We start from the raw sequence: 23,659 nt of genomic DNA, 5'->3' as shown, positions 1-23,659 counted from the left end.
TAGTTTAAATATGACTCTGTTGTCCAGCATTGTGTTTTAGGCACTCCTGCTTAACTTGACTTGGTAAGAAAAATAAATTCAATTATCATCGGTCAATTAGCGTTCATGTTGATAACGTCTCGATTTAAGAGCCTCATTTTGATAGCTTTAGCTGTAAGCGAAGTAGAAATTTAATTCACAGGAATCAATTGTTTTGTAAAATTTTGTTTGTCGCCATTTCTCGGGCAAGTAGATTTTATAATGAAAACCTGTCTTTTTGATAATATTCACAAGTTTCAAAGATGTCAGTCCAGCAAAATTACAAACATTGTACAATCAACTGAGATTGTTAGTTTGTTTACTGATACGTGTAACTTGTCCATGAGTTTTGTCATCTTTGATTTGGTATTAAAAGTTTTCAATTTAAATTCGCTTTTTATTTTTACCAAGAGTCAATAAAATGATTAATGAAAGTATATTGTTACAATCACAATATGTATAAATGCATGTCAACTTCATTTATTTGTGACAAGTTTCCTTTTAAAATACTCGAATCATCATCCATTTTAATTACAGCTTTTTTGTTTATATTTTTGTTTGGAATACAGAATAGGATGAGTTGATCCGAATTTAGTTTCATTAAGACACTTTGGTTAATACAGATTAAGTAGTTTCCGCGCTACTTCATTTAGATTTGCTGGAATCCAGAGAATAAGACTTCGTTAGACGATCAATTGAATTAACATTATTTGTTTCTCTTCCTTCTTTTTTTCCTTCTGATGGGCTTGAGTACAAATTATCATCTTTTATTTCCTCCGAATTGAGTGTAACGTTGTAGAATGTAGGCTTTTAAAAGAAAAGAAAAGAAAAAAATATTAGACAATAAATTATTCAATCTCAGTTACTGAACAAAATCAGTGAAGAACTTGCTGATTTCTTATCAGTCTTTGATACAAGATAAATATCATACACTTTGAGAAACTTCCTTCTGTTAAATTAAACCGGATAAAATAATTGGCAAATAAAGAGCCTAATGAAAATGAGTTATAATTTCCTTTCATTTGCAATGGAACTCTTGTCATTGAATAAATCGCGGGCTGATCTTATTAGACTGAGATTGGACTCTTCAACAGTCGGCTCTTTAGGTGAGTTCTGCTAAAATCTGAAAAGTATTGAAAAAGGCTGAAACTGAAGAGAAGATCGCACCAAAATAATTGACTATTAAATAACATACTTTTTCAATTTCATATGGTCCTAGAAGCTCGTTCAACTTTTGGTTTATTTCATCATTATCTTCGTCAGTATCGGAAGAAGATTCAGGATCCTTTGAATCATTGAGAGTTTCATCCTTCATTTGAGCAGAGCTGGATCCAGGTGAGATTACCGAGCTTATAGCGGTAGAAGTAGATTCAGATTTATCATTACGGTTATTAGCAACTCGAGGTTGATTTTTAACAACAAGAGTTGAGGAATTATCTTGATCGCTGTCGTTGGTCACTTCACCTAAACGTTGTTTGATCAATTTGTTCTTGCACGTATCACAGACCCTCACTGGTTTGGTTGACTGTGAAGGAATCAGGAACCTACTTTTAGAACAGGAAGCACAAATAACTGAACCACAATTACGGCAATGGTGCTGTGTTGAAGAAAGATGAGAAGTTAATAAGTGTGTGTATAAATTGGTGAAAAAGGATAAGCATGAAGCAATGTGAGTAATCTAGAAACCCCATGGTCAATCATGTGTTAAAGGGAAGAAGGTGGAGCTCAATGCAATTAAATCTATGCTTACCCGACGATTGAGCAAAGTAAATTGCATTGAATTGCAATGCATACAGACTTTAGCTTGCGTATCAGGAACCCAAACTGCAGCATGTTCACCAGAAGGTCTGGAGCCAGCTATAAAAAAGGTTATTCATAAAATTATTAGTAACAACATGATAAATGGTCTCATCATTAATTCAATAAATGACATTAAAAATAGGCAAAGACCAAGCCTTACTTCTTTTAAGAAGACTTTTAACACATTTTTGTATATGTTGAATCCATTCCTCTTTCTCTGTCTCTGAACCTGCATAGACAGCAAAAGATCTGGTTGGTGTTTTGATTAGCCAGCCGTGTTTAAGGTCACCTAAGGATAGAACAATGGAAACAAAAACAAAGAGCAACTTTGTTAGCAAATCTCTTTAGCATAATAAGAAACAAGAACAACTTTACCTTGATTCATATCATCCGAAAAATCTTCTAATACCACCTTTTCCAATGGGATTATATTCTGTTTAATATACATTTTCTTTCGAACCAAAATTTTACCATACACGATGATATCATTGAATAGGAAAAATTGCCTCGGTTTGGGTCCTTTACGACACATTTTGGTTAAAACACCTTCACCCACAAGAACACGACCCTTTAAAGCTAATGGCTGTACAAGAGACAAGATACAGAAGGTCAAGTATTGACTAATTGATTATTTAACAGCATAGGATAATTGGATAATAGTGATTACCGTTCCTGATCGACCAAAACAGCTTTCAATGTGAGCAATCCGTTTATTGTTAACTTCACTACCAACTGTTGAGGCAATTAACCGGTTGTATAACAAATGGTGACATTAGATTGTTTAGCATGACATGACATAATAAAAATGGAAATAAGGGAGACAAATGATCAATAAATGGTCAACATGTCTATTAATTAAATTTAAACTTACCTAAAAGGTCAACCATGATGATACTAGTGATAATATGAGAATTATGATGGTAGCTGTGGTGGTGATGGTTGTAGTGAAAATGATGAGAATGTAAAAGATGAGAAGGCGGAAAAAGAGAAAAGTTGATTTACAAAGCAAAGGAAGCTAACTGAGACACAAAAGTAGACTGTAATTAAAGCTAATACTATTAAATAGACCCAGTTAGATAGATAATGGACTTATTATGAGTTACAAATAAATAAAAATACAATAAAATAATGAAGAAACAAAAAACATAGCAGTTAAAATAAAGTAAGAATGAAAATGAGAATGTTGACATTCAGTCTCTTCTCACTTTTCAAAGAGGCTTTGACAACTTGTAGGCATGGAAGTTGATTTGAAGAAAGCAAAAAGTTGAGCCAAATTTAATAATCAATGCTCCAACGATTCGATTTTCACTTAAATTATCCAAAGTTCAGGCCACACAATTAAAAAATATAATTCCTGCGAATATTTAAAATAGTTAAAATTAAAGCCTTAAGTTTATTTCTATGGTTGACATGAAAAAGTAACTGTGCAACTCTTGGAATGGTCAATATTTAAATCAAAAGACCTTAGATTTTAACGAATCGAAATTCATTTCAATCACTCATCTGATATATTAACGATTAAAGGACAGTGGCAGATTTAATTATATGGTAATTTAATTGCATTTATATCGAATTATAATAAAAACCTATCTTTTGGGGTTTTTTGAAATTATTTGAAAAGTGCGGTTGCAAGAGAATCAGCTTGGTTACCATAACCGGTTCTAATGATGCTAACATTACATCAAATTTCAGGCTAGGCCTGTCTTGCTATCGTTTCTCTATTCCTGAGTTTATCTGGGAGTATTTGAAATTATCTTGTTCATTAGAACATCTTAATTCCATGTTTTGTACCAGTCATATTTATGAACCGATAACTTAAGGTAAGTAAATGATTAAACAATATCTTATATGTTCACCGCTTTGACTTGTTTCTTCCTTCTTTGATTTGTGTTACAGATACTTTAACATATGCCATCAAAGCTGATTGTACTGTTGTCATCGTTCCCTGATATTTAAAATTTGAATTGATTAAAAATGGACCGAACTAATGAGTATAAGTCGACATTAAAATGGATGGAAAGTGCTTATATTAATTCAAAGAAAAGTTTCACTGATAACCGTAAACCTGATAATAGTTTAGATGCAAAGGCTAATTATATCAGCTTCATGAAATCTACTCGTGCAATTTTCTCCGACTTATCTATGACCTGTAGTAAATTGGAAAAGTTAAATGAATTAGCGAAGAGAAGGACGATATTCGACTCTGATGAATCAAGTGCTCAACTTAGTGAACTTGTTTATATTATCAAACAAGATGTTAACTCGCTCAACCAACAGATTGAGCAGCTGAGACAAAACCAATTAGCAAAAGTGAAAGACAGTAAGCGTCAGAATGTCGATTCTTACTCTAAGAATGTAGTGTTAAATCTTCAAGAACAATTAGCAAATGTAAGCAGTGATTTTAAGACAACATTGGAATTGCGATCTCAGAATATGCAACAGCAAAAAGCTAGACGAGAACAATTCACTGGTTCCTCATCTTTACCAGCAAACCATCTTCAACAAAGAAAAACTGCCTCGACCATCATAGATTTTGGTGATGATCCATCATCATCGAGTAAATCAAGTCAACAACCGCAGCAGCAAACACAATTACTTTTATACGAAGACTCTACAAACCAATATTTGGAAGAACGAGCATCAACTATGCAAACCATTGAATCAACTATAGTCGAGTTAGGAGGTATTTTCACCCAGCTGGCAACCATGGTGCAACAGCAGGATGAAATGATTAGTAGAATTGATGCTAACATAGCAGATACGAATCTTAATGTTGAAGCTGCTCATCAATCTTTACTCAGATATTTCCAATCAGTTACAAATAATAGGTGGTTAATGTTTAAAGTTTTCGGTGTACTCTTTGTTTTTTTCCTATTCTTTGTTATGTTATCTTAAATAGGAGTTTCATATATATTATTTATCTCTTATAATTATTAGATTATTTAAATATTTAAGATTCTAAAATTCCAATCCAAAAAACCTGTATCATTACAGAGTTTAATTTTATATTAATATACCAATGTTAATCACTACATAAAAAATTGTTTCCATTTTCCATGCTCAATTTTGAGTTTTTCTTCGTTAAATTATAACATACATACATGTGTATTAAGATTTTTTTTGTTTAAACAATTCGCGTTTAACGAGTGTTTAATAATATACTTTGGTTGAAAAAAGACAAGATCACTAGGACAAGATCAAGATTAATGTGAGAAATTCTAGAAGAGTTGTAATACAAACAACTCTCTTTTAATGCAGTGTGACTTTAATTAAATTCCTTTGAATTGAAACCTCGTGTGATAATTTCACTCCATCTCGGTAAGCTTGTAAAGCAATCAATCCTCAAGAGTAACGTTACGGAATAAATAAGACATCGATTCTTTGTTATGTATTCTTCTGATGGCTTCAGCGAGAAGAGCTGAGATATCGATTGTCTTTATCTTGTGACACTGCATTTTTTGAATTTCATGTGGAACCGTATTGGTGACAACAACTTCATCAATGGGTGAATCTTCAATTAATTTGGGGGCATCACTGGAAAGAAGGCCGTGTGTGGCCAGAACAAATATTCTTGTAGCACCCTTCTCTCTCAGAACTTCAGCAGCAGCAACATAGGAATGGACATCGTCTATCATATCTTCAACCATAATAGCAATTCGACCAGAAACGTCACCTACTACGGTCATCGGTGGCTTTTCTTTGGGAGCCAGCGCAGGCATTATGTCTAATCCAGGATCTAAAGGTTTTGGCGCTGGTTCAACCGTAGGAGGTGAATATCTTCCATCTACTTCGTCTGATTCAGCAGTTTTTTGAGGTTCTCCGTGTAATACAGCAATACCTAAGCGAAGACGCTCAGCATATGAGGTAGCTTTTTTAGCAGATCCAGGGTCTTTAGCGACTATCACAGCGTTCCTATAATCAGGAATTGAATCTTGAATGTATTGTAATAGGAAAGGTGAAGCTCTTAAGTTATCCACAGGTACGTCAAAGAAACCCTGAACCTCTTTTTGATGAAGATCAATGGTGATTAATTGGGTAAATCCAGCTTTGCAAATCATCTTGGCTAGTAATTTGGCAACAATACAGCCTCGTTTTTTCATTTTACTTTGTTTTGAGTAGGGCAAGTAAGGAATTACACCAACAATGTTCTGAGCTGATGATGTTTTACAAGCATATGCCATTATCAGTAGCTCCATAATGTTGTTATTGACGTCTTTGGTACCTGAACACACAAGCATAAAGATAAGACAAAATTAGATAAGGCTACTGAATAAATATGCAATTCAGTGTACAGAATTTTTCTTACCTGTTTGGATAATGTAAACATCTCGACCTCTGACACTGTCACCAATATCAACCAAGGTTTCACGATTAGAGGTATGGTAAACAGAACAATTATTAAGTTTAACATTTAATCTGGCAGCAATTTTTTGCGAGAAATCAGGATGACTATTGCCAGAAAGCAAGACAAAATCAGGGGTTGATCGAGACATGATTGACATGAACAGATTATCTCAGGTTAATTTAGGTTTCCAATAGAAGAAGCGTTGGGCACAAACAAATGAGTCACTTTCAGTAGAGAATAGCTTTCATAATACAATTTGATCAATAGTAATAATTTGATTGGTCAACGATTGTAAAAATAAATAGATTTGTTTCTCAGCTGGTAGAATGAGCAAAGTAAGGCAAACACATTAAAAGAAGAAATGTACCACATGATCATGGTTGTTATTGGAGAGAAACACAATCATTATGAATTTGGAAAGGAAGGATAACATTCATTTTATTACATTTTTATCTTGACTAGCTGAAGATTAACAGAGTCAATTTTTAATCAATTTTTATTTGAATTTATTTATTTTTAAAATAATTGAATATTTGTTAACATAACATAGATTAACATTGGGAGTAAACAAGCTGCCTACTTCTACACATAACTCGGTTGGTTCTCGGTCAATGCATGATAATCAATAGCTTGGTCATAAATTATCATTGACGTATCCAAAGATGACTGTCAACATTAACCTACATGCTGATAGATTGTAATTCAAGGATTAATATCATATTATCATCCTTTCTTAACCGAATTGGAAGTGAAATTCAAGTGGAATTGGTTGAGTTGGCTGTATTAATCATGTACAAATCATACTCAAATAAATCAATAGAACTATCTATCAGAGAAATCTTTAAATCGCACAAATGGACTCAGTTTTTATATCCTACAAACCAACAGAGTCTAAATCTGAAAGAAATACATTTTTAACCGTTTTCGCCCGTGTCAATTTGTGAATAAATGTGATAATTGTGTTAATTTGTTGTCTTAATATAATCTTAATAAAAATTGTCTTTTTGATTACAACCTTTATTATTTTAATTTTATAAAAAAAGTCGGAATAAATGATCGCAATAGAGTGTTTAAGATGAATGTTACTTTGATCGTTTTTTAGCAAATTATAAAAACAAGAATTACATTGAAAATATTTTTTATATGAATTAATGATGAAAATATTAGTTATTTTTAATTTCATCGGGCTGTAGTGTAGCAAGCAGTGTGTCCATCCAATAACAGGAAAACTGATATCATTATCAATAGATTATTTAGATCGCCACTGCCAGTCTGACAGTTATTATTTAATCAGTTAATATTAATCTTAAGCGTTAAATGAGCTATCAATATTTACATACTTCATTTATTGTATATAGTCATCATTGGATAAAAAGAGTTGATTATCATAATTGAAGATTATGGTTCGAGTTTAGATCGTCTTAGACATTCTGTCGGAATAGTGTAAGCAATATCTCGAATATTAAGTACATCAGCTCTCAATTGTTCAAGCTCTTCCCGATAATTAGTCAACATTCCTGATAAATCATCTCGAGATTTTCTCAGTTCATCTGTACGATTATTTAAATCAGAAGCTAATAATTCCTTTTCAGCTTCACGTAATTTTAATTCTAAATCTTGCATATTTCCACCATCAACTGAATCAAGACCATCCAATGTTTTGATTATTAAATTAACTGTATCCAAAGCACCAGAGACTTTATTTTTAGCTTCAGATGCACTGGTTTTTGCTTGATTAGCTCGTTCTAAAGCTTCCAAAGCTAATTTTTCATCATTAAAGGTTTGGTCAGCATAAGAGTTTAATCTTCCTTCTGTTTCACCCAATGCTCTGTTCAATGATTCGACTTCTCCTTTCATTCGTTCAGCTCTTTCCTTTGTTTTACCAGCTTCACCACGAATATCATTGGCATCAGATGAAGCATTATTAGCGATATCTCGAGCTTCAATGGCAATGCTTTTAGCATTAATTGCATCATTATAAGCACCAGTCAGAGCATCATATGCTTCTCGTGTTTTACTTGTACCTTCATTGATTAATTTTTCAATTTGAGGCACACGTTTCAATGCTTCTTGAGCTCGACCACGACTTTCTTGGACTGATTCATCGAATCGACGAAGTGTCTCTAAAGTACCAGTGGCTTCAGTTAAGGTTGAATTTGCAGCTTCAGCTGCTTTCTCTGCTGTCTTATGAGCTAAATCAACTTCACTCAATAAATTGGAAGCGATATTTTGTTGTCTTTCTGCTTCCTTCAATAAAGCACGAACATCTTCCATCTGAATTTGAGTTCCATTCAATACATTCTCATAACGAGATAATAATGAATCAGCTTCTTTCATTATACGACGAGCTTGTTCAACCAATTCCTTAGCATCTTGTTTCATGGCAGCAGCATTTACATTTGGAATGCTCAATGAACCAGCTTCAGTTAATAATTGTAATGAATCTTTAGCAGCTCGATCAGCTTCTTTTTTAGCTTCTTCAGCCATTTTACGAGTTCTTTCCAGTAAATCATTTATATCAACCAACTGTTTTTGGATAACTCGAATCTCCTCTCGATTACTTGAATGCATCATCATTGCTTCTTTAACTAATCTCGATGCTTCCTCTGAATTATTCAATGCTTCTCGAGACAATTTATCAATATTTTCAGCATTTTCTACGACCTTGTTAGATAATGATATTGCTTCCAATGATATCTCGGACATTCGACTCGATTGTTGTCCATATCTTCTAAATCTATCTCGAGCTCGTTCCAAAGCTGGTCTTCCTTCCGATTCGAATATCTTTTTTGCATCATTCAATATTGCTTCAGCTCGATCTATTATATCTTCAGCTAAGCTCATATTTTGTTTTCCAAAATTGATCAAGTTATTCAATCCTTCCATTCGACTGTCAACCAATAAAGTTAGTTCCTTAACTCGAGCTAAGCGATTGCGAAGTGTGGACAATGATCCAACAAGGTTACGTCCATCTGAGCCCATTCGTCGAGCATCCAATACTAATTTTTCAGTTCTTTCAATCAGTTCTTGTAATTGAGTTTCAAACTTTTTATCTTCGACTTCGGCTGGACTGTTTTGAATCTCTTCCAATAATAAACGCAATTGGTTGAGTTTACTTCGATGTCCATTAACTGAGTCTTGAATCAATCCATAACAAGCTGGACAATCAATACACCCTGCTGTTCGGTTGAATTTGTTTTCTCGGCATCTTTCACATCTTCGTCCTTCCACATTGGCTATACATTCACATTGACCATTTTCTCGGCATTGTAAAGACTTTGATCCAGTTCGATCACAATCACATTTTTGACATCCTTTCTCAGAGAATCCATAATGATAAGGTTCACATTGGTCACACTTGATTCCCGTGATTCCAGGTCGACAATAACATTTACCAGTAAATTGATCACAAGTCCTATTATATGATCCAATTATGTTACAATCACACGATTTACATCCATTATCAGAGATATCCCAATATCCTTCCATACACTGATCACATTGTCTTCCCATAACATTTGGTTTACATTCACATTGTCCACTGCGAGGATCACATAGAACCAAATCTTTGCCATTTTCATCTTTAACCACCAAAGTTCCTGTTTTATAACATCCACACGATTTACAATCTCCTTTAGGATAACTCAATGGGTCGCCAAAGAATCCTGGAAGACATCTTTCACAGCGATCCTAAAAAGTGGAAAAATCATTATATTCTATGATTCTTATAATTGCTATAACTTACTCCTCCAGTATTGTGGATGCATTTCAAACACTTTCCAGTTTCATGATCACAATTACCAACAGCATTCTCATCGATATTTCCACTGCAATCGCATCTTCTACAAGAACCATTTCTCATTGGATCACCAAAGTAGCCATCAGCACAAGTCTGGCAAGATCCTCCTGAAGGGATTTAAATTGTTCATTCAATCATTAAATCATTAAATCAAATACAATGCAAGAAAGCAAACTTGTCATTAGTTCATTGTACTGTATTTAGTAGTTATTAGCCATGAAAATCCGTGTCTTATTGATATATCAATAGACAGAATCAGAGAAAACCCGATCCAGTTGTGTAAAATGTAAATTTAGTTGAACTGAAATGTCTCTTTTTATTCTGTATTTCATGTAATTACTTGAGTACTTTCATTAAATCTTATTTTATCTTATTCTCTGCATCATCACTGTAATTTTTGTATCAAAGCCAACAGCTCAGAACGTTAAAAGAAACTTTAACTGTGAAAATAACATGGGATTCATCACCATTACCGTAATAGAGACAGATCATTGAAAAGTAAATGTAAAAGGTTGAACTAATGTTAAAAAGCAAATTGCACTCTTTTACCTGACTGGCAAGAATCAGCATAAAGTAAAGGCCTGAAAAAAAGAAATAATAATTATTAGTTTTTATTCCAACTTTTCACAATTTCAATTGAACTTACTTGCAACCTTCTGAAGAAAGATCATGAAAGCCTTCCTGACATCTTTCACAATGAGGTCCAGCAGTGTTGCCTCTACAATTAACACATCGACCACCACGTCCAGTTTCAGCCAATAGTTCAGGATCAAAGACACATTCAATAGCTCGTCCATTACAATTACATGCTGATGGGAGAAAAATTAAAGTGTATTAATACAAATTTTCTGATCACAATTAGCTCTTTGTAATTAAATAAAACATTAAACTTTAAAATCAAATGTATTACATTCCCAAACTGATCTTTTTGTATTCCAAACTTCAAGTCCAATAGCATCGACTAGGATATTTGTGAATAAAATACAATAAAATAGCACAAAATTTAACACAACTTTCATTGTTTCAACGTTAAGCTGTTTCAATTTTATCAAATTACAATTAAAGTGGACACAAAAATGAAAAAATTGTGTTATATTTCATTAAAATATAAGACAAAGATTCATATTAAGATGAAATTTGAACCATTATTAACTTAATTGCTACAAAAAACACAAATTTTAATTTGATTCTTTGTTAAACTTGACTTTCTCTTCGTTTTCACTGGACTAACAATTGAGAATAAATAAGGTAAAGGAAACTTGATTTTAGTGATGTTATTGCTATTAACGGGAAAAAGGTATAACCTGTACCGCAACTTTTATATGAAAATGCGTAGGTTAGGATTCGGCCCACTTTTGGTTAAAGTTAACCATGATAACCAAAGTCCTTACTAACAAAGTTAATAACTGGACTAAACTTCACTGAGCCTCATTGAAATATGCAAATTTTATTAAGAAATGATCGGAGTTAATCAATATCAGCGTATCAACTCAAAAATTACTCAAGTCGATATTCATGGGCATCTTCAAGAGTTGCCAATGCTTGTTCGTACAACATGAGAAGCGTTTTTCATATAAATTGCGATTTCAATTGTAAATGGTTGACAAACGAACATCAATTGATTTCATAAGGATCATTTGCACTTCGTCTTTTACACTCAGCAGCAAGATCGGCTTATTTTTAATGAGAAAAGTCCTATTTGCTATTTAATAGACTGTCACCGAACAGTATTCATCTTTGCTGCTAATAGCGTAAAATTTTGTCAAATCTTGAAAATATTTCGAGAATGGGTTCACCTACGGCCATTATTCTTTCATCAAATTGATAAATTGATGCTTCACTAATTAATAACTCAATTCACTTAAATAACTTTCAATTATCGCATCTGAATTACGATACTTGGACTTTAAATGTGCTTAAAACAACTTATTAAACAAAACAAACTCATCTAAACCCATTTCTTGCTAAATAAACCATTTTTCTGGTTTTACTTGCATTTTCTGCCAAAATGAAATGTAAAAAGTACTGCTAAAGGCTCGAACATTGCAGGAAAGAGTTGAGACTTGGTCCGTTTGTAGGGAAATGTAAACTAAATCTATTGGTACTATTAAATAATTGATTCGATGAACCGTTTTTGAGATAATCGAGGTCAAAGTTGAAACTTTGATCGCCTTTTCTTCAGCTATGGAAACAGATTTTTACATGAAACTTATTTTAACGATGAAACTTTCGATGAGCGACCAGGAAATGTACTTATTTTGATCAATAAAGTTTTCTTTTTTCTTTGAAGCAGATCAAGTCCATTTTCAGTTAAACTTGTCGCATTTTGTGAGCGTAACAATTAGACAGCTGAAACTTATGATTCTCAGATAAAAATTAATAGCACACATCATGGCTTAAACACTTTTTGCGATTTCTCTACAGTTCTCTTTATTTTGGCCATTGGGCTTAAAACTTTCAGCCTCGATATTTCGTGATTGGGACCCTCTAGAATCATTATTCTTCCGCCAATCAATAGATTTTTTCATTGGCTGTTATTGTATAAACTTTAGTTGCAACAAAACAGCTATAACATCGGATTACTATTGATGTTAGATTTGAGACTTTTACTCATAGAGATAAATCGTTTCTCAAACCCAAATAGAAATAAATCAGCCGAAACCGGTGAAAATCAATATTTTTGTCTCTTTTTATTTGTTGAGATATAAAAACTGAGCCTATTTGCGCGATTTAAAAGTTTCTATGATAAATGGCTCTCGAGAAAATCGAGTTCAAAGTTGAAACTTCGATCGTCGTTTGTACAGTTATGGAAGTAGATTTTATCATGATGCTTATCGTACTGATGTTACTTTTGATTGCAAACCAGAAAATGCATTTATTTTGAGAAATAACATTTTCGTTTTCTGTTAAACAGATCAAGTTCGATTTGAAATTAAACGTGTCGCATTTTGTGACCGAAAGATTTAGAAAGATGAAACTTAGTATTTGTCGATAAAAATTAATGGTACACATCATGTGATGCTTATTTTTCGCAATTTCTTTACAGGTCTCTTGATTTTGGCCATTTACCTAAAAACTTTGCCCTCGATTTCCTCGAAAATGGTTCATCGGTTCAATTATTTAATAGCACCAATGGATTTAGTTTCCATGTTTCTACAATAATACCAAGTTTTAACTCTTTACTGTAATGTTAGAGCCGATAGCGATACTTCTACATTTCATTTTGCCAGAAAATGCAAGTGAAACCAGAAAATTGGTTTATTTAACAAGAAATGGGTTTAGATGAGTTTTTTTTGTTTAATAAGTTGTTTAAAGCACATTCAAAGCCCAAATATGATAGTCCAAAAGTTCTAATTGAAAGTTATTAAATTATATTGAATTATTAATTAGTAAAGGATTGAATTAGTGAAAGAATGATGAATGTAGATGATGTCATTCTCGAAATATCGAGGCTCGAAGTTCTAAGGCTAATGGCAAATATTAAGTGAACTGTAGACCCATTGAAAAAAATATTCAATCTATGATATGAACTGACACATTTTATGCACTTATAATGAGTTTCAGCTCTCTAACTTTTAAGATCACAGAAAACGATCGGTTCAACATAAAATCGAACTTATCTGTTTTACAGAAAAAATAAAGTTCTATCCCTCAAAATAACTGCATTTTCAGGTTATACATCAAAAGTTACATCAGTTAAACAGAGTTTCATGAAAAAATCAGTTTCCATAGCTGAACAAAAGACGCTCGAAGTTTCAACTTTCATTTCGATTTTCTCGAAAACTTTTCATCAGCAAACTTGTAAATCGCATCAATGGACTCAGTCTTTATGTTCTCAAGCTACAGCTATTAGCATTGGTCTTATTAGGTCTCAATAACTCGCAAATCAAAGTTTTATTCAAACTCTTTTCCACCTTTTTAAACATTCAAAGTGAGAAGCTTTCATTTTGATTTTGCTAAAGGAATCAATGTAACTGAGATTGTAATGATTTACTACATTGTAGATGAATTAACAATAAAGTCCTTTCCTTTGGCTTTAATCATTTTATACTAAACCAGAAAGGATGATTTGTTAGCCCTTTGGTTTAACCATAATTCGTATATGGAAGAACAATCAAGACTTAATTAGCTTCACATCGGTGGGAAAATAACTTATAAACCTTATTTGAGTACATCATTAGGTAAATGGCCAACATTTACGTCACAAGATTGAAATACAATTTATCTTTCATGGATTCACACAGAATCGGAATGAAAGTGTTGTAAAGGATTTCACTCTCAATTAATGTACAATTATGTTAAATATTGTATCGCTATTGGTTTAGGTTTTGATGAAAGAGTTGAGACAAGTAAGAAAAATATTGAGAAAATATTGGAATAGGAATCAGTTTATTGAGTTGAAGGCGTTTATTTGAATTATTTTTGGAATCAACCAATGAATCTGAAAGCATAACTATTTAAGTCTCGATACTTTTAACAAGGCATAATTAACCAGAAAGGCAAAGTAAAGTAGGTTGGGTTGAAATGAATATCTGGTTGAGAAAAGAAAATTGGTTGACTTTAAGCATGAAAAATGCGTTTGCGATCATCAAAAGTTGATAATCAACATTATCATCTTCATCTTCATCTCTCTATCAACTAATCACTCCCTGAATATCTTCACATTTCACCAATTTTTCTTTTTCTTTTTCCTCTTCTTCTTTTCCCTGTTTACCATCAAAAGCAATCGAAACCAATCGAAACCAATCAACATCAATTACAATCAACCATCAAAGGAGAACCAATGGTAATAATTGTATTCCAATCAACAAGTTATTGTGATTAATTATTATTCTGATCATCTTTTAAACTGTTTTCAGGATGAAAAAGAGAGGAGAAAGGCTGAAGTCCGAGCTCGCCTTGAAGCTCAAGCTCGTAAGAAGCGAGGTTTCATGACTCCTGAAAGGAAGAAGCGACTCAGGGTAAGTTTAATTTAATTGTTATTAGACTCTCTTTTAATTCAATATTATATCAGAATTTACTTCGACGAAAAGCTGCTGAAGCATTGAAAAGGGAACAAGAACGAAAAGCCGAGGAAAGACGAAGAATCATAAGAGAGCGAACAGGAACCCCGAAAAATTTGGACGGTGTTAATGAAGGTAATCAGATTGATTTGATTTTCTGGTAATTACTAAATTAATTTATCTTATTAGCAACTCTTCAATCCATTGTGAAGGAATATTATAAAAGGATTCAAGATCTTGAGAGTAAAAAATGGGATCTTGAAAGAGCAACCAGAGTTAAAGAGATCGAGGTAATTGTTATTGATTTACTTCTGTTAAATTGTTACATTTGTTAATTTAATAATCAATTTCTTTATTAGTTGAAGGAACTCCAAGAGAAAGTTAATGATCTAAAGGGTAAATTGTAAGTAAATCTTGACATAAATCATGAAATGTGAATCTAATTATTGTTGTTAATTTTAGTGTTATCCCACCATTGAAGAAAGTATCAAAAACTGCTAATCAGTGAGTATTGTTACCGTGTTTCTTGAGATCAATTGTAACAATTTGTTTCTCATGTAATCTTTCAGATTGGAAAAGATTCGCATGTTCACCGCTCGAGTTAGCCAAATGGATTATCGTAATCAACTGAAACAAGTTCAAAAAAAGGATTATCGTTTGGAGGACGATGATGAAGTTGTTAGCAAAACATCTAAACCTGAATGGGCTCAACCTAAAAGCAAGACAACCTCAGTATCTGAAGCAGTTTCCGAGGTTGTCTCTGATGCTGAACAAGATGATTATTGAATGTATTAATTGTTGCAAAATGAGCGTAAAATTATCAATAAAATAAACTAATCATTTATTTAAAATTAAATATAAAATTGTCAAATTTAAACTTACCTTTCCATTAAACCAAATAAACCAGAAAAAAGAGCATATTCATTAAAAGCATAATTTTACAGACTTGAGAATCGCGTAAACGTTTATTACCAAATGTTATGCCGAACCAGAAAAACTTAAGGACAATGTTTTTTTTGGGTTTTCAATGTAATCTTTTTCATCTCGCCTCTCTTCCTTTACTTACTGTTGCTCATCAGCTATTTATGACTTCATCTTCCTTCCTCTTCTCTCCCTTTCTCTGCTCATTTCCATCATCTTCAAACATCGTCTGGAATGTTTACGTTCTCTTGCAAGCTCCAAGTTGACTAAAATGTTTACATCTTCATCTTCTTCTTCATCTTCCTTCCTTTCTGTCTCCCTTTTTTTCTCTGTTCATTTTCTTCATCTTTAAACATCGTCTGTTTAAGCCTTCTTCTTAGGTCTTGTTAGGAGTTTAGTCTTCTCTTCTTTTCTTCTTCTTCTTCTCCTTTTTTCTTCTCTTTCTTCGGCAGTAGAAGAAAAATTATCAAGTGTAACAAAAAGTGCAAATATCATGCCACTGTCGATTAATTGTGTATTGATTTATCAATTAGTCATTGTCTCAACATTAGTGGTAAATATTTTGTGTCAACCATCGTATTATAATGACCCACTCAATCCATTTCCATCTTTAAATGCTGCTCAAAGATCATGTTATGATGAACAAGGGAAAGCTCGTCGTTGTGTGCCACCCTTTGAAAATGCTGCTTACTTAAGGCCGGTTGAAGCAACAAACACTTGTGGTGAAAAGTATCCTTACTTGACAACTTATTGTGTTCAAACTCCCAACCGTGAAGATCGAGTGCGAACTTGTGATGGCAAGTGTCGCCGGGGAGATCACACAGTTCAATATATCAATGATTTTCATGATAATGCAACCCAAAGTTGGTGGCAAAGTGAAACAATGTATGATGGAATTGAATATCCTAAAACCGTTAATATAACTCTTCACTTGGGTAAGTATCAAAAATGTTTCACCAGACTATTCATTTTTGGGTGCTAATTATTTACAATTTTTGCTTTTCCAGGAAAATCTTATGATGTCACTTATATTCGTTTATTATTCAATTCACCTCGACCTGAAAGTTTGGCCATTTATAAACGGGAAGATGAAAAAAGTGATTGGACTCCATTTCAATATTTCAGTGGAAACTGTTTAGATACATTCAATGTGTCTGAGTCTCGTGAAGTTCCTGATTCACAGCCAGATAAAGTTTTATGTTCAAAAGAGTTTTCAGATATTTCTCCTCTATCAGGTGGAAATGTTATATTCAGTACGCTAGAGAATAGGCCAAGTAATAAAAGATATGATCAAAATGCTGAGTTACAGGTAAGTGGAGTGATTTACAGTTTACAATAAAATAGTAAATTTTTGATTCTATCGATAAATAAACAGAAATTTGTTGCCGCAACGGATATTAAAGTTGTTCTGGTTCGACATAATACATTTGGTGATGAAGTTTTCCGTGACCCACAAGTACTTAAAACATATTATTATGCCATATCCGATTTATCTGTTGGTGGAAGGTAAGTTTCAATCACTAATTTATCACCTATCAATATTTGAAATTCAATTTTCTACTTTTCTTTAGATGTAAATGCAATGGTCATGCCGATGAATGTAAAACACAGGATCCAAATGATCCTTACAGTCAATTGATGTGCGTTTGTCAACACAATACAACTGGAATAAACTGTGAAAAATGTTTGCCTTTGTACAATGACCAAGAGTGGGGAGTGGCGACGTTTGAAGATGCACATGAATGTCAACGTAAGTTATGAATTTTCAATTGATACTTTATCGATAAGCTTCAGTGTCTAGAAATTATAATAAAGTAGGAAAATATAACAAAAGGATGAAATACCAAAAAAAGGATTGGGAATGGGTTAGTAGCAACCCTGTTGCTAAGTGCTCGTAACTGTTCCGAGCGGCCGTTTTAAATGACACTGAAAATAAATTTCGTTGTCAGTCAAACTATTAATAATAAGTCCAGTTATCAGTGAAGACATTGTTTATCATGGTTAGTTTGAATGACCAAAAAGTAACCCAAATTAAATCCTACACATTTTTCATTCAAAAGTTGCTATGCAGGTTATATCTTTTCCCGTTAATAACAAAATCAAGTTTAACTTTCTATTTTATAATAAATTGTGTTTATTCGTAAAAATTAAGCTTTTAATTTCATCTTGTTATGAATTTTTGTCATAAATTTTAATGAAATATAACAATATTTTGTGTCCGAATTCTGATTTGAAAAGTACCGTTAAAGACTAAATAATGGAAACTGTTTTGAATTTTGTGACATTTTATTGAGTATTTAGCCATTAACAAGTTGGAGTTTGGTTTACAAAGGAGTCAATTTGAAAATTATGTTTTATGTGATTTAAAAGAGTTAAATGTGTACAGTGATCAAAGTTTATTATTACAATCAATTTAATTATTCTCTCATCAGCATGTAATTGTAATGGACGAGCTATTGAATGTGTATTTGATCCTGAGTTATTGGCTGAAACTGGAAATGGTGGCCGATGTATCAATTGTACTGGTAATACTGCTGGGCCTAACTGTGAAAGATGTCAAGAAGGTTACTATGAAAACAATTTTGGACGATGTGTTGCTTGTAATTGTGATAAAACCGGTAAGTAAATTGTTTCTTTATTTTATACAATCTTTATCAACTAATGGTTTCACCTCTAAAATTGATTTATTAAATATAATTAAATAATCTCCAATCTATTAGGATCTGTAAACACTCAATGTAGCAGAGATGGTCAATGTATTTGTAGACCTGGAGTCGCTGGTGATAAATGTGATCGATGTGCTGATAATTATTATGATTTCTCTGCACAGGGTTGCAAGTAAGTTAAATTGATTTTATGGATAATATTTGATTGTTTAACTAAATATTTAATCATTTTTAGGCCATGTGATTGTAATGTACCTGGAAGTCTTAATAATACTGCTCAATGTCATCCAATTACTGGTGAATGTTTGTGCAAACAAAACGTTGAGGGAAGAACCTGTGAAAAGTGTAAACCTGGATACTTTAACCTGGAAGGAACCAATGAATTTGGATGTTTGTCATGTTTCTGTTTTGGTCATTCGTCTGTTTGTGAATCAGCTGAAGATTATTCAGGTCATACCATAGAATCGCTCTTCTACAAAGATTCTGAAAAGTGGACTGCAATTGATGCATCAGGGCGTCAAGTTAATATAATACATAATGCTTCTGATCACAGTATTGGAGTGAAAGCTGGTTATGGATTGGATTCAATCTATTTAATTGCTCCTCATGTATTTTTAGGAGATCAAAGATTCTCATATAATCAAAATTTAAAATTCAATTTATGGATAAGTGATGATTCTCCAGCTTCCCAATTTGCTGATGTAATTATTGAAGGAGCCGGGTTAACTTTAGCTCAACCAATTCATGGACAAGGGAATAAACTTCCCAATCGTAATTCCCAATCGTATTCATTTAGATTACATGAAGATGGTCAATTTGGTTGGAGTCCACGTTTATCTGGAAAAGATTTTATCAGTGTTTTAGCCAATTTAACAGCTATTAAAATACGAGTTGTGTACAGCTATGGTGGATCAGGTTATGTCGATGAAATTGGACTGGAATCTGCTCAACGTGGCTCTTATGGTAAATCAGCTTCATGGGTTGAAAGGTGTGAATGTCCAGCAGGTTATGATGGACAATTTTGTGAATCGTGTAAAACTGGATACAGACATGATCCACCGAGTGGAGGAAGTTTTGCCATCTGTTTACCGTGTCAATGTAATGGTTATGCTGATTTTTGTGATCCCTATACAGGTAAAGAGTTTAAGCCTTTTATTTCAATTCAACATAATTATCATTTAGGAATACAGTTGAAATAAATTGATGGTGGTGGTAACTCTTAATTAACAATTATTTCTTCTCTATTTATATCTTTCTTCGTCTTTTACATTTTTCCCTGCTAACATTTTCCATTCACTTTTCAATATAACCTGACTTTCTGGTGATGGTAATACAACTAACCCATTGATGGTGTTAAAAAGGCAAATGTATGTGTACCAACAACACTGGAGGTATTAATTGTGAATCTTGTGCTAGGGGTTACTACGGAAATCCATTAGATGGGACTGGATGTACTCCTTGTCCATGTCATCGTAATGCTGGAGCTTGCATTGTCTTACCAGACGAGAGTATCGCCTGTCTGGAATGTCCACAAGGATACGGAGGTAATGAATTTATTACTTGTATTTATTTCAATATAATATCGGATGGATTTGAAATACTTATTGAGCAAGAAATAGATAGACAGTGTTTAATGGGATGAAGATAATTTAAAATGAATGACAAGGACAAAAGCACTAACTGCTGCTTCCATTGAAACAACGTGTGTTATTTGCCTCAGTCAAAGTTACTTTTTAACGTTACTGAGATGCTTGGCTTTGATACAAAAATAACAGTGTTATGATGATGATAATGATGATGATGACGATGATGATGAGGATGATGCAAAGAAAGCTTAAGATAAAATAAGATTGGAAGGAAGTATGAAAGTAATTACTTGAAATATAGAGAAAAAGAGAGATTTGAGATCAACTAAATTTAAATTTTCACATAACTAAAGCGACTCGTTTCTCTGTTTCTGTCTGCTGATATATAATCAATAGATGCAAATTTTCATGGTTGATAACTATTAATAGCATTAAGTTTACAGTTAACAACCTTGCCTTTTTCATAAGAGTAATTAATTATAATTAAATTCATACTTTCATCCTTTTTTTAGGAGCACTCTGTGAATCTTGTATTGATGGTTACTTTGGCGACCCAATAAGAAATATTTCTTGTAAAAGATGCGATTGCAGTGGAAATATCGATGAGAATGCTGTTGGTAATTGTGATCATGAAACTGGAAAATGTTTGAAATGTATCCACAATACTGGAGGAGTAAGTTTGTTCATAGGAATTGAGGAAAAGAACAATGAAAATTAATGGATTTACAATTTTTTTGATAATTTATTATTTAAGGATCGCTGTGAAAGATGTCTTCCTGGATTCTTTGGAGACGCATTAAGTTATCCTAAAGGGGATTGTAAATCGTGTGGATGTCATAAAACAGGAACTTTGATGGTGAAAGATGAAAGTGGAAAGGATTTGGCTTTATGTGATGCTCAAGGTGGACAATGTGAATGTAAACCAAATGTTATGGGAAGACAATGTGACCAATGTATCGAAGGATATTGGGATATTTCAGGAGAGAATGGATGTAAATCTTGTAATTGTAACATAATTGGATCATATAATAGGACTTGTGATCAATTCACTGGTAAATGTTATTGTCGACCTGGAATCATGGGAACTAAATGTGACCAATGTGAACCTTATCATTATGGATTCTCTGAGAAGGGATGTCAAAAATGTGATTGTGATCGAACTGGGTCAAAGTCTTTACAATGCCGAGAAAATGGTCAATGTGAATGTTTAGCCAATGTGGAAGGACGAAGATGTGAAAGATGCCGAGAAAACAAGTTCAACCGAACAGCAGGATGTATTGATTGTCCAGCTTGTTATGGATTGATTCAAGACTCTGTCAATGGACATCGAAGTAAACTCAATCAATTGCGTTTATTATTGGAAGAGATTCAAAACAGTCCAGCCGAAGTCGAAGATAAAAAGTTTGAAACTCAATTACAAGAGTTGATCGAAAGAACTGAAAAATTAGTATTGGATGCTCGACGAATGGGCTCAGATGGACGTAACCTTGTTGGATCATTATCCACACTTCGCAATCGTTTAGGTCGAGTTAAGGAGTTAACTGCATTGGTTGATGGCAGAATGGAAGGATTGAATAACTTGATCAATTTTGGAAAACAAAATATGACTTTAACCGAGAATATAATAGACCGAGCTGAATCAATATTGAGTGATGCAAAAAAGATGTTTGAATCAGAAGGAAGACCAGCCTTGGAACGAGCTCGAGATAGATTTAGAAGATATGGTCAACAATCAAGTAAAATGTCTGAAATATCATTGGATGCTATGAGAATATCTAATGCGGTTGTAGAAAATGCTGACAGTATTGATAGATTGTCTCGAGAAGCATTAAATAATTCTGAAGAAGCTCAACGATTGGTTATGAAAGCAATGGAAATGCATTCAAGTAATCGAGAGGAGATTCGAGTTATCCAAAAACAGTTGGTTGATATAAATGATTTACTGGAAAGAACTCGTAAAATGGCTGAAGAAGCTAAAAAAGAAGCTGATCGAGCTGCTAAAGATTCATTACAATTATTAACTGAAGCTGGTTCATTGAGCATTCCAAATGTAAATGCTGCTGCCATGAAACAAGATGCTAAGGAATTGGTTGAACAAGCTCGTCGTATAATGAAAGAAGCTGATTCATTATTATCTCGTTATGAGAATGTATTGAATGGAACTCAAATTCAGATGGAAGATGTTCGTGCTTTATTGAAGGAAGCAGAAAGACAACAAAATATCGCTTCCAATTTATTGAGTGAAGTTGATTTAGCTCATAAGACAGCAGAGAAAGCGGCTGAAGCAGCAAATTCAACCTTAACTGAAGCCACTGGTACTTTAGAGACACTTCGTCGATTCGATGAATCAGTCCAAGAAAGTCGTGGTCGAGCTCAAGAAGCATTGAAACGTGTGCCTCAAATTGAAAAATTAATCAATGAAGGTACAAGTAAAACACGAGAAGCATATGATGCATTGACTGGTGCTTATAATGATGCCATTAATGCCAAAAGCATTGCCATTGAAGCTCGAGATATCGCTAATAATGCTTCATCTGATGCCAATGATATTCGTGGTGAAGCTGGTAAAACAAAGGAAAGAGCTGAACGAATGAAAGGAGAAGTCGAATCATTGAACAGAGCATTGGGTGAAACAGAAGGAAGATTAAACTCTTATGCTGATCAAACCTTTAATGATGAAAAATTAGCTTTGGAAGCTTTAGAACGAGCTAATCAAGCAAAAACCAGTGCATCTGAAGCTAAAAATAAAGTCTCTGGAGCTTTGGATACAGTTAATTTAATAATCAAAACATTGGATGGTCTTGATTCAGTTGATGGTGGAAATATGCAAGATTTAGAATTAAAATTACGTGAAGCTGAAAAGGAATTATTAGCTTCTGATTTAAATAATCGTACAGATGAACTGAGAAAATCTCGAGATGATTTATCCGGAATGTTGACCAATTATCGGGAAGAGCTTGAACTATTGAGAGTTGATGTACTTAATATTCGAGATATTGCTTATACAATTCCATCAGAATGTCTAAGACGATCTAAACTCGAACCATAATCTTCAAACATGATAATCATTTGATCACAATTTTTCATCCATCAATTTAACTTTTTTTATTCAATAATGACAATATACGATAAATAAAAAAGTATGTAAATAATGATAGCCCATTTAACGCTTAAGATTAAAATAATAGACTGACAGTAGCAATCAAAATAATAAAACTATTGATAATAATATCTATATCAAATTTCATGTTATTGGATGGACATACTGCTTGAAACACTTCACCTGGACCCGATGAAATTAAAAAACCTAGCTTTTGCAATAAATCAAACTAAAACCGTCCAATTCTTTATTATATACTTAAGGCTATTCTTTTAAAATTATGATTTCCTTAAAATCAATTGTAATCACACCAAAGATGAATAAACTTTTCAATAAAGATAAAGATGCTACTGAAGCCCTCTGTATATTTCCAACGCACTTCAGATCAAGGAAAAAACCATCTTGAAACATAAGACAAAGC

General features: G+C 33.1%; 6 protein-coding genes across 7 annotated transcripts; 3 read left to right on the top strand and 3 right to left on the bottom strand.

Annotated features, from left to right (window-relative positions):
* Window positions 1–476: 476 nt before the first annotated feature.
* On the bottom strand, window positions 477–2,984 carry LOC107364303 (pleckstrin homology domain-containing family F member 2). 2 transcript variants are annotated; one of them, XR_001569128.3, is made up of 8 exons: window positions 2,690–2,984; window positions 2,486–2,550; window positions 2,194–2,401; window positions 1,979–2,107; window positions 1,769–1,875; window positions 1,214–1,615; window positions 950–1,141; window positions 477–825 (listed from the first exon to the last, which is right to left on the bottom strand). XR_001569128.3 is itself a non-coding variant. In XM_015931640.3 (7 exons), the coding sequence occupies exons 1-7, from the start codon at window positions 2,703–2,705 to the stop codon at window positions 664–666; spliced, it is 1,089 nt and encodes a 362-aa protein (XP_015787126.1). In that variant the 5' UTR covers window positions 2,706–2,984; the 3' UTR covers window positions 477–663. The 2 variants fall into 2 exon arrangements, 1 of the variants encoding a protein (XP_015787126.1); XM_015931640.3 differs by lacking the exon at window positions 950–1,141.
* A 522-nt stretch (window positions 2,985–3,506) lies between these two features.
* On the top strand, window positions 3,507–4,873 carry Syx5 (syntaxin 5). Its single transcript, XM_015931590.3, has 2 exons — window positions 3,507–3,638; window positions 3,715–4,873. The coding sequence occupies exon 2, from the start codon at window positions 3,793–3,795 to the stop codon at window positions 4,711–4,713; it is 921 nt and encodes a 306-aa protein (XP_015787076.2). The 5' UTR covers window positions 3,507–3,638; window positions 3,715–3,792; the 3' UTR covers window positions 4,714–4,873.
* Window positions 4,783–6,480, bottom strand: LOC107364256 (phosphoribosyl pyrophosphate synthase-associated protein 2). Its single transcript, XM_015931589.3, has 2 exons — window positions 6,125–6,480; window positions 4,783–6,040 (listed from the first exon to the last, which is right to left on the bottom strand). The coding sequence occupies exons 1-2, from the start codon at window positions 6,318–6,320 to the stop codon at window positions 5,154–5,156; spliced, it is 1,083 nt and encodes a 360-aa protein (XP_015787075.1). The 5' UTR covers window positions 6,321–6,480; the 3' UTR covers window positions 4,783–5,153.
* A 679-nt stretch (window positions 6,481–7,159) lies between these two features.
* LOC107364285 (laminin subunit gamma-1-like) lies at window positions 7,160–11,197 on the bottom strand. The gene is made up of 5 exons (XM_015931624.3): window positions 10,873–11,197; window positions 10,609–10,771; window positions 10,512–10,543; window positions 9,909–10,069; window positions 7,160–9,853 (listed from the first exon to the last, which is right to left on the bottom strand). Exons 1-5 carry the CDS (start codon window positions 10,979–10,981, stop codon window positions 7,562–7,564), a joined length of 2,757 nt encoding a protein of 918 aa, XP_015787110.2. The 5' UTR covers window positions 10,982–11,197; the 3' UTR covers window positions 7,160–7,561.
* Window positions 11,198–14,647: 3,450 nt separating this feature from the next.
* On the top strand, window positions 14,648–15,828 carry LOC107364011 (troponin I). Its single transcript, XM_015931285.2, has 7 exons — window positions 14,648–14,748; window positions 14,822–14,923; window positions 14,977–15,100; window positions 15,155–15,255; window positions 15,325–15,368; window positions 15,428–15,469; window positions 15,535–15,828. Exons 1-7 carry the CDS (start codon window positions 14,746–14,748, stop codon window positions 15,749–15,751), a joined length of 633 nt encoding a protein of 210 aa, XP_015786771.1. The 5' UTR covers window positions 14,648–14,745; the 3' UTR covers window positions 15,752–15,828.
* A 310-nt stretch (window positions 15,829–16,138) lies between these two features.
* LOC107364008 (laminin subunit gamma-1-like) lies at window positions 16,139–23,593 on the top strand. The gene is made up of 10 exons (XM_015931281.3): window positions 16,139–16,821; window positions 16,894–17,195; window positions 17,262–17,392; window positions 17,458–17,636; window positions 18,319–18,504; window positions 18,607–18,724; window positions 18,788–19,686; window positions 19,914–20,096; window positions 20,651–20,811; window positions 20,893–23,593. The coding sequence occupies exons 1-10, from the start codon at window positions 16,380–16,382 to the stop codon at window positions 23,185–23,187; spliced, it is 4,896 nt and encodes a 1,631-aa protein (XP_015786767.2). The 5' UTR covers window positions 16,139–16,379; the 3' UTR covers window positions 23,188–23,593.
* Window positions 23,594–23,659: the final 66 nt, after the last annotated feature.

The sequence above is a fragment of the Tetranychus urticae genome, chromosome 3 (assembly GCF_039701765.1).
Source record: "Tetranychus urticae isolate SD_2017Ah chromosome 3, NJAU_TeUrti_SD_1.0, whole genome shotgun sequence".
NCBI lineage: Eukaryota > Metazoa > Arthropoda > Arachnida > Trombidiformes > Tetranychidae > Tetranychus > Tetranychus urticae.
Note: the sequence above shows the minus strand (reverse complement) of the source record. Positions and strands in the feature narration are given on the sequence as shown.